The sequence below is a fragment of the Mycena indigotica genome, assembly GCF_014461135.1.
Source record: "Mycena indigotica strain 171206Taipei chromosome Unknown Mind.scaff0007, whole genome shotgun sequence".
In the NCBI taxonomy this organism is placed as follows: Eukaryota; Fungi; Basidiomycota; class Agaricomycetes; order Agaricales; family Mycenaceae; genus Mycena; species Mycena indigotica.
Window position 1 is genome coordinate 3,428,713 of NW_023503006.1, and position 10,231 is coordinate 3,438,943.

The 10,231-nt window shown below is 48.8% G+C and overlaps 2 protein-coding genes across 2 annotated transcripts; both read left to right on the plus strand.

Annotated features, from left to right (window-relative positions):
- Nucleotides 1-6,949: 6,949 nt before the first annotated feature.
- On the plus strand, nt 6,950-8,056 carry MIND_00882000 (BTB domain-containing protein; the record flags this gene model as incomplete). Its single annotated transcript, XM_037365474.1, has 3 exons — nt 6,950-7,278; nt 7,337-7,625; nt 7,670-8,056. The coding sequence occupies exons 1-3, from the start codon at nt 6,962-6,964 to the stop codon at nt 8,054-8,056; spliced, it is 993 nt and encodes a 330-aa protein (XP_037218716.1). The 5' UTR covers nt 6,950-6,961.
- A 150-nt stretch (nt 8,057-8,206) lies between these two features.
- MIND_00882100 (BTB domain-containing protein) lies at nt 8,207-8,949 on the plus strand (the record flags this gene model as incomplete). Its single annotated transcript, XM_037365475.1, has 2 exons — nt 8,207-8,505; nt 8,547-8,949. The coding sequence occupies 2 exons, from the start codon at nt 8,207-8,209 to the stop codon at nt 8,947-8,949; spliced, it is 702 nt and encodes a 233-aa protein (XP_037218717.1).
- Nucleotides 8,950-10,231: the final 1,282 nt, after the last annotated feature.

A 10,231-nucleotide genomic window follows, 5' to 3' on the forward strand; every position in this document is an offset into this window, starting at 1 on the left:
TCTACTTCAGGCAATTCACTCATTTCCACTGCATTGCTGTCCAAGCTTAACTGTACCTCTGGTACCATTTGTGCTGTGTTGGAAGCCAAGGATATTCCAGGAGTGTCCTGTACTGACTCCACTGGATGTCTAGCTCTAGTGAGACGAAGTTTCTCACGATCCGTAGGTCCTTGCTAAGCCCAAACAGATCACCAAGTCTGATGGTGACTTCTGTGTCATTGATCCTGCCCAAAATGTCTTCTGCAAGGCCTTCCCTCTGAATAGGAGCCTTGTACTTGAATGAGCGCCCAGCGCCTTCATGTTCCTCCTCCTGTACAGGTTGTCTAGTCTTGGGTGGCTGAGTTCGAGCCCCACTGCCAACTTGAACAAACTTGTAAGGCAGGTTCTTCAACTCCTTGTTGACTTTAGCCCTCTTAGCTGGTTGCCTTGGTGGTTCATCATCATCATCCTCTAGTTCATCAATGTCCTCCCTCTCAGGTGGCCTGTTCTGATGCTGGCCTTCCTTCATCGAGGTCTCTAAAAACCCGAACCTTGTGAATTGTTGCCTCTGTTCTTCTTCTGTTGGGCAAACTGAATAGAGGGTCCACCTTGAGCATTCATCATATTGAACACTGCCTTGCCAAAAGATTCCATATCCATCATTGGAGCTTGTGTTGACTGAGAATTCATAGGCATAGGTGCATTCTGTGCCATATATGTGGGCTGTGCGGCATATCTCCCATTATCTGAAGTGGGTCCACCTTTGTCTGCAAGCTGACTGAGCTTGACATGGATAGTCCTGACTTCATCTCTGAGCATATCAAACTCATCATCATTGATGTTTGATGAGCCATCACCATAATAGTGTTGGCCTGCAGCTCCCTTTCTCTGCCAATATTCCTCAACTCTGACTGCTACTGGTGTTGGTCCTGGTGGAATAAAGTTGCCATCAGATAACCTCTGCTTGCCATCTTCCACAACAATCCAGCCCTTCATCAGGTGTTGATGCTTCCTTGGACAATCTCTTGCAAAGTGGTCTGGGTCTCCACAGTAGTAGCAACTAGAGCTGCTGTTGCCACCACCATTACCACCTCTGTTCATGCCTCCTCCATAGCCTCTATTGTTGTTATAGCCTCTATCCTGTTGGCCATAAGAGTTTTGTGCCCTGTCACGCTGATCCTGATCGTCACGGTCACGCGGTGGATTATTCCTCTGATTTTGGAAAGCCTTAACCAATTCATCAATAGAGGACTTGGTCTGCCTTTGCCCAGCATCAACCATATCCCTCAGACCAGAGACTTGCCCTTCAAGATCATCAAGCCTGACATCACGCTCTTCCAATTTAACCCGTGGGAATTTCTCTGATCTTCTGACCTCAGTAGGTGAACCAATGTCATAGGTAGTGTCTCCCCCATTGGTCTTGGCATATCTTTCAGCCAACTTGATCAAGTCATCCAGCTTGATTGGATCCTCCTTTCTGTCTGAAGTTGCTGCTGCTCCAGCTGCAGGAGGTGTCTCCTCCTTGAGAATATTCTTGGTATGCATGACAGTCTTCAAAGATCTGGCAAACTCCTTCTCCAGAGTATCCAGATATCTTCTGCAAGCCTCCTTGTTCAGGATTATAGAAGGGTTCCTCTGAAGTTTCTTAATCAAGGCCTTGAACTTCAACCCAAATCGGGTAAGTTTCCCTTCCTGAGTGTGACGGATGCCATGGTACTCGTCACATAACTCCTCTAGGTCCCTCATGGTACCCAACCTATCCTCTTCTACCTCAGGATAGATCTTCTTGATAGCCTTCTTGAACTCTTCATAGGTCTTGGTAATGTCAGTGTACTCTGATAAGAGTCTCCACTCTTCTTTCCTCTTGTTGGAAAGGTAACTGGTCAGCATAGTCTTCTTTTCCTGATCCTGATTGATTTTTCCCAAAGTGATGATGTCATCAACTTGATCAAGGAAATCAAGCAAATCATTCTTGTCCTCTGATGTGAACCTGGGAACTCCTGATTCCCATGGTCTTGGTATCTTGAATGTAGCAGCATTCCCATTGCTAGCCTGGTTTGTAGCCATTGGTGCTTGGTTGTTGGATGAAGATGAGGATGAAGATGAAGATGAAGATGAAGATGAAGATGAAAAAGATGAACTGGAACTTGGTGAACCAGGTATAGGTGTTGTGTATGGGAGATCAGTATCCCAGTTGTGGTAGTTGTCTGGATTCTCAAAGTCAAATCCTAGAGCCTGCTCAAGGTTTGTCTCTCCAAGGTCCTGTTCTTGTTCTTCTTGTTTAACTTCTCCTTCTGGACTGTCTTCAGGGATATCTTCTGGGTCTGGCCTAAGTGCAGAAGCCAATAATTCAACCCAAGCTCCTACTCTCTCTTGATGTCCTGCTGGTGGTGGTGCACTTGAGGATGAAATATTTAAAGAAGGGGTTGCTGTGTTCCTGTTACCAATCAATGGTAACTGGTGATGATAGTCTCCAGTACTATTATCCAAGATCTCTCCTTCCTCTAGTTCAGGTTCTTCAAAGATAGAAGGTAGTCCAGCCAGTATGTGTCCTTCTAATTCAAAGGAGTCTTCTTTAATTACTTCAGTTGTAGTTGTGTCTGGATCAATGTGACCAGAGGTGACTTGTGTATTACGTAATTCTGACCAGCGCTCTGCGCGATCACGTGCTTTCTCTCTTTCCAAATTTCTTGCTATATGTGCCGCAGATAGTCTTGAACTCGTTGTTTATATGTGATCAACACAATAATATTTGTTGAATATTCTGGATGAACCCCCTCGCGGTGGGCTCCAGATGAAACGCGGGAAACCGGGGTGTGGGTGGGAAAGGAAAGGACCAGATGAAACACTAGGGAGGTGAAGAGAAAAGGTGACTCTGACACTCACTCTAAACCAAAACCAAAACAAACAACTCCAACAACCCAATGTAATAATTAATCCTTCCAATACAATGCTCGGTAACGTTTGTGTGTGTGTTCGGGGGCTCCTACTGAAGTATACAGTAGTTGCAATCCAGGAGATAGTCGATAGTTTGTGTATTTGTGGATAGTAACGGTGTAGACTTTGTCCGCGCAGCGGCAAGGGTCGTGGGAACGATAGGTACTCGTATATAGTTTCGTAATTCAGTATCGGTCCGACGGCTTTATCGGTTCTTTGATTGACAGGCGGCGTCTGTCAACGATCGTATACAAATGCCCTTCGGGCCGTAGTCGTTCCGTTTCCGTGTTCTCGTGTGCGCGTTCTTAGTCCGAAAGCCCCTACCCTTTGGTACGCAGGCTATGAATGCAATCCAACTGGGATTCACTGTTTCTACAGGTACAAGAGGAGCTCTTTATATACCTAGGCCCCCGTCACCCCGTCACGCTGCTGCGGACTCGCCGTACCGCCTCCGTTGCTCGTATCGCCTCGCGAGGTTATCCCTCGTTGCTGCGTTTCCTTGACGATTCGTAAGCGTTAGGTGAGCAGCTTAGGCAAGCCTTACTCAGCCTTACTAACGCTTATTCAGCGTTTCTGGCTTTCCTTCCACCTCCATCCTCGCCCTCTCGCGTCCACCTTCAACCGTCCCACCAGCCGCCGCGTCGCCCGCGCTTCAAGGTGCAGGCATGATTTGCGTATCATCATTTAGTTTATTGCAATAATATGAATATTGTTTCTATTTCCAAATCACCAGTGTGAATAATAGGTGGCTATAGCTCAGGTTTAGTTTCTATAAAGTGCTACTACAGTTTGTAGGCTGATGCTACTGGGAACTACTAGGGTGCTACCTAGACTCAAGTCATGTGCTACCCAGCTCTACCCAGTGGGGTACTTGTCTACCCAACTACCTCAGCTACTCCCACTACTGAGTACTATCTAGACTTGTCTTTTTTCCCTGATGTACCTCCCATTCTAAACTTCTTTAGCCTCCTCAACTACTGCTAGATTAAGTTCAAGCATCTGGCGAAGCTGAACAGCACAGATCAAGTCAATTATCTGAAAGCATACTTGAAGATAGTGCGCTCCTACTCCGACATACCGTTGCGCTGGTTTGTTGAGAATTGACTGGTAGTTTGACCTGGTGTACTCCAGCTGTTAAGCTAGTTTGGATAAACACTGGGGGTTCTGTTCCTTTGAACCCCCTTATATACTACAAAGGAAGTAACTAGAATATTCTACCAATATCTACAATGTATGTGTAATGGCTGACTGATTACACTTCGGGCTCACATAATCAACACACCCCCATGAGCCTGCAAGTGTAAGCAAAGAAATCAAAAATCCAAAATGTCCAAAAAATTCTTCTCGGCAGATCCGCTGTGAACGAGCACGTAGCTTTGCCACCTCATTGGCCACTCCATCCGGAGCCGTTCCGTTCCATCAGCCCGGCGTGATCTAAAATGCATAGCCGCTTCTCTCCGTTGCCACATGCGCTGACGCGCCCTGTCCAGATGGACAGTTCTTGGCAATGTGTCCCTTCTTGTGACACTTGAAGCAAGTCACCGAGAACCTCTTCCGCGTTGCAGCCATGGCCACTGCCGCTGGCGCACCGCCACGCCTCTGCTCTTCATCCAACAGCGCGCCGGTCACATCTGCGACGGTTAGATCGGCAGAAGTTGCTGTCAGCATGGAGGCTATGCTCCCCCACTCCGGGGAGAGATTATATATCATCACGTCCACCTCATCACGCGTGTCAATCTTGACACCGATCGCGCGCAGAGCCGACGCCAGTCGCCCAATTGTCGAGATGTACTCCGAGATGGGCTTCGCGGTGTCTTGAGAATGGGTGTAGAACTCGCGCTTGAGGGCAATCCGACTTGGGCGAGAATCCTTCTCGTAGATCTCGGCCAACTTTGCCCATGCCTCGAGTCCATCAGTGCATTCTGCGATGTGCTGATACTGGTTCGGATCAATGGTGAGTCCGATGATCGTCAGAATTTCTTCTGACTCCTTGGCCTTGTCAGCTGCCGCCTTAGCTTGACGACGAGACGTCCGACTGGTACTCGTTGACGCCCCCGAAGCCTCTGATGCTTCCGAGCTCTCGTCCCCCTTGGCACGCTTGTCGATCCACTCTTGGATCATAGTCCACAGACCGGCCCGGTGGAGCACCATTCCGATCGCAAACTTCCAGTTTGCATGGTTGCCGCTACCGGTTAGCTTCGGGACTGTCGCGAGAAGCGAGTTGATGTTGGTCGTAGAATTCGACATGGGGATAAATGATGATGGGGACGTGGCAGATGGCCAAGTAGTACGCCAAGTGAGTGTTTATGTTGAGAATTGACTGGTAGTTTGACCTGGTGTACTCCAGCTGTTAAGCTAGTTTGGATAAACACTGGGGGTTCTGTTCCTTTGAACCCCCTTATATACTACAAAGGAAGTAACTAGAATATTCTACCAATATCTACAATGTATGTGTAATGGCTGACTGATTACACTTCGGGCTCACATAATCAACATGGTTGGACCCAGATTCGGGGATTCCATGGGACAGCTGTGAGGCCGAGACGATCTGCGGCTTGGAGCGGAAAGAGATTCTCCGCGAGCGTCTGTCGGCTCCTGACATGGTGGCCTGTATCCTGGACGAATGGGCCAGTGATTGGGAAGAACGGATGTGCGAGTGCTGTGCTACCAAGGCGAAACGAATTTTTGCAGCCATTCGCAAAGACTGCTGGGAAAAGCTGCCATCGTATTTCGGCTTGGAAGATTGGGAGACGTTGCAAAAGATGGACTTTGAATAAGTAACTTTGGCCCTTGGGGCACTGCCATATTTACAATCCGAGTTGCATACTAGTAGTACTCTCTAAAGTAAAACCAACACAGAATCCAGATGGACATACAAGCCTGCTAGTACTAGTAAGTTTGACACATGACGAAAAATACTTAGCGTGCCATAGTGAACACTAGTCATTCGTGAGCCAGTTGAAGCATTCAGTAACTACTAACAGCGAATCCAGAACGGTCGAAGACAAAGATGCGTGCGTGCTCAATGGCAAAAATTCCGAGAATGTGAACGAAGCATTGGCAGCGACCGGATTCTATGAGCGCGTACACAGTTGGTTTTCCGGGTGTGATCATGAGTGGTCACTGGTCATACAAGATCCCCTGCAATTCATGGCACCCAGTGATATGGTTTAAGTATGCGGATAATATCGGCCTCCCAGTCGGATTTGTCATTCAGAAACACGACCTGACTTCCATTTGTCGAGACCAGTCGTGTTATGCGTGTCCAGCAGAGCCGCCCCATACTTCAGCTAAGTGGTTATGAGTCAAATGCAACAATATGAATGTCGGTGGCACGTACGAATGGCGCCTCGGCCCTCGACAACCCCCTCGTCTGGACTCTGGTCAACATTTTGCCATCGGTCTAGTTGGAAGCGAAGCGTTTTGCGCGCTTCTTTGAGAGATGGCTTTGCGTTGAGTGTCATAGCCCGGATTCTGGCTGGCCGTTCATTAGCAGGTGGTTGCATGTACTTTTCCAGGAACTCCTGTAGGGGAAGAACATCGCGGAGATTATTGTTTACCCCGCTCCACGTAGGCATGTCGATTGTGTTGTATCGGGGTCGTCTGAGACCGTAGGTGTGGGTGGAGGAAAGGAACAACTGTGTCAGTCACACAGTGCTTTGACTAAATTTCCGAGAAATCGCGTCACGGTTGTCGGCGCTTAGGAAAAAGTCAGATTTGTGAAAGCAATATAATCAATAGTTGCGGTTGGAATGAGAAGTTGAGCAAGTTTGAAAGGAGTATTGGTTAGCATGTTGCCCAAACTTATGGAGTTGAGGAGAAGTGACGTTCGAGCTCTTCATAATCATACCTTGAATTCGACAAGAGGCTCGCCAATCCATAGCTTGAAGAAGACGGAGTGGTGTAACTTGGAGCAAAAGTGACCTTGATTGAGGCCAACCTCTGCCAGAACGCATTTGGTCTTTGACAGAGATAGAGCTAGCTGACGGCGGAGGTGGTGTCAAATCCTTTCGTCACAACGTCACGTCTCTTGTCAAGTACTCACATGTCGACCTCAGACTCGGAACCACCTGCAAAGCGGCAAAGAAGGGACATGGACGAGGATGAGGACGACCACCCGCTCATCATCCATCGCTCCAATGATTACTGGTTTGAGGACGGAAATGTTATCTTGCAAGTCCAACAAACCCAATTCCGCCTGAGCAAATCGATCCTCTCCATGCACTCGCCCATCTTTCGTGACATGTTTTCCCTCTCGCTTCCCGAAAACGAGCCGCTGTGTGAAGGTTGTCCAGTTGTGGTTCTTCCCGGAGACGCAAGTGAAGATTGGGAGCATCTCCTTGGTGTAATTTTCCCTAAAGAGTGCGCCGCGCTATTCAATCCCTTGTTGCCCTATTACTCATTCATCGTGTGCCTACAGCTGTTTTGCTTTCGGAGATCCCCATGTAGACCAAGTTTCTGCGATTCTCCGTCTCAGTAAGAAGTACGACCTTGCTGGATTCCGAAAACACTGTGTGGAGCGTCTCAAGGCAGAGTTTCCCACCAAACTTCTGCAGTTTGACAACGTGATAAAGTCCTGGACCAATATCTGTGTGAATGATGACGACGGACCCAAAGCTTGCGTTCAAGTCGTCAACCTGGCTCGGGAACTTGGCCTCTATTCGATCCTCCCCACTGCCTTTTATAACCTTATCCACTATTCTGAAGGGGTAAGCAAATTTGCTCCGGATATCGTCTACTCAACGCTTGCCAGATTCATGGAGATAGCCTGGTGATGATGACCGACAAAGAGGATCGCCGCGTTTCCCTGGAAGCATATATCAAAATGGTCCGCTCCTACACCAACACCCCATTGAAGTGGCTGGCTCCAAAGTCGGGAATATCTTGGGATGCATGCACGAGCCCATCTCGTTGTAGCTCCGAACGAAAAGAGATCTTGATTGAGCTGCTCTCGCAGAGCGATAAGGTGGCCTCGATATTGCGGGTGTGGAACAATCAGTGGGATACACGCATGTGCGAAGGTTGTGTAACCAAAGCCCAAGAAGTCTTCGAAACCGCTCGCAAAGACTGCTGGGAGAAGCTGCCATCGTATTTCGGCTTGGAAGACTGGGAGACGTTGCAAAAGATGGACTTTGAGTAACTTTTTGAGCGCATTCGACTGTTTCCGTTAGCGTGTATAATACAGAGATGGTTCTCGAGGCCGCTCAACACCAGCAAAGATCCTCGTTTACATAACGACAGTCAAGTAAAAACTCTTGGTCACATCGTGACTTCCTTGTCCAGAAACTTCATGTCGATGTCAGAACCACCCTCGAAGCGGCAAAGAACAGACGACGAGGACCGGCGCTCCATGGTTATTCGCTCGAAAGACTTCTGGTTCGACGACGGAAACGTTGTCTTGCACGTTCAGTCCATGCAATTCCGCCTGAGCAAATCGGTCCTCGCAATGCATTCGCCCGTCTTTCGCGATATGTTCTCTCTCCCATTACCTCTAGAAGAGCCTTTGGTTGAGCGATGCCCTGTCGTGGTCTTGTTTGGGGATACGAGTGAGGACTGGGAGTATCTCCTCCGGGCGATTTTTCCCAAAGAGTGAGCACCGCCCGTCACGTCTGCCAGTGCAAATCCCTCAGGCTGACTCAAAACTACTCCACTTTGTGCAGGTGGTTCCACGATGGCGGCGCGGACAGCGCCCCATCTGTGCCCGAGCTGCGCGCGGTCCTGCGTCTCAGCAAGAAATACGACATCGCCGGTTTCCGAAAGCGCTGCGTGAAGGTGCTCAAGGACGTCTTTCCGAGCAGTTTTGCGCAATACGATGACGATCGTTGTCCGTGTTTAGGCTCAGGCGCCATATCCCTCCCAGCCCACACCGATGAGACTGAATTCAATGTTCAAATCATCAACCTTGCACGCGAAGTCGGGCTCTATTCCATCCTCCCCCTTGCATTCTATGGCCTTATCCATGCGCAGGCGGGAGAACCAGACGTATGTGATATCCTGGTTTCCTTCCTCCTCTCGATACTCTACAGGACTTAGACGAATATCTACTGAACTTGAACAACCAAGAGGACCAGTTGAATTACTTGAAGGCGTGCAACAAAATCCTCCGCCGCCGCTATCACAAAACACCATTGCTTTCGTTAAGCCCGGAATCTGGAATATCGTGGGACGGCTGTTTGCACAATCTTCAATGCAGCGCGCAACGAAAGGCACTTCTTCTCGAGCTGCTCTCAGCTCCCTATGAGGTGCTCTGCTTCTTGGAGAGGTGGGATAATGTGTGGGACCAGAAAATGTGTAACGTGTGTGTGTGGAGAAGGCAAAGCGAGCGCCCAGAGCCGCTCGCATCAAGTGCTGGGAGAAGCTGCCGGAGTATTTTGGCCTGGGCGACTGGGACACCTTGCGGGAGATGGACTTTGAATAGATTCTTGGAGCCTCGAGGAGCGGGTCGATGTCGACATTGGCAAGTCGTTTCCTTGTTTGGACTAGTATTGTGCTCATTGCATATCGAAGAGTCCAAGCAGTGATGTTGAGACGGAATTATGAGAAGGTGCTATGGCGCGCTGGCAGCAAGCTGCAAGGAATGGAGCCGGAAGGCCTCCGGCGAACCGAGTACTTATGTGAACAAATAAATGTTTGTGGTTTGTCTTGACATCTCTGAATTCTTGTTGAGGCCGAAAGTGGCCTAGTATGACGAGAGCTCGAGGCTCCACCCCGGGCTGTAAATAATTTGGCCTGAAGGTGAGTGTTCTATTCGATCTTTTGCTGGATCATGGTCATGATAAGTTGTTGACGTCTCTGCCTCAGTTGGCCCTTCCCGCGACTCGTTCGCTTTCGAGCTCGCGGTCGCGCAACGTAAGGCTTTCGTTTGCTCCCTGCGACACCCGGGGAAACTTACACCAAAAGCAGATGCCGCGAACTTCAAGTTGTTTCGGCAAAAATGCACCTCTCTCCTCGAGCCGGACTTGTATGTCGGTGCTTACTACTAAAAGTCGCTGTACCTACATTTTCAATGGACAACAGTGCTGCGACGAAGGATGCGGGTACTTACCACGCGTGTACTAGTAAGGTATGTGAACGTATGTATTTCTCCAGCAACTAATTGTCTTGTAACCCTTGTTTTAAGGTCAGGTATAAAAGCGGCTTCGAGTCAAGTTTTAGCGGGAACCAAAACGAATAATAGCGATCGAAGGTAGTACTGTCCATGATTTTTTTTTTTTTTTTTTTTGCTTATTTCAAGTTGGTCTCTCTCTCTCTGGTTCAGCACGGTTCGATCTCGTGAGCTGGCTCTGGCTCCGAACATCGCCGTTCAAGCTGCCTC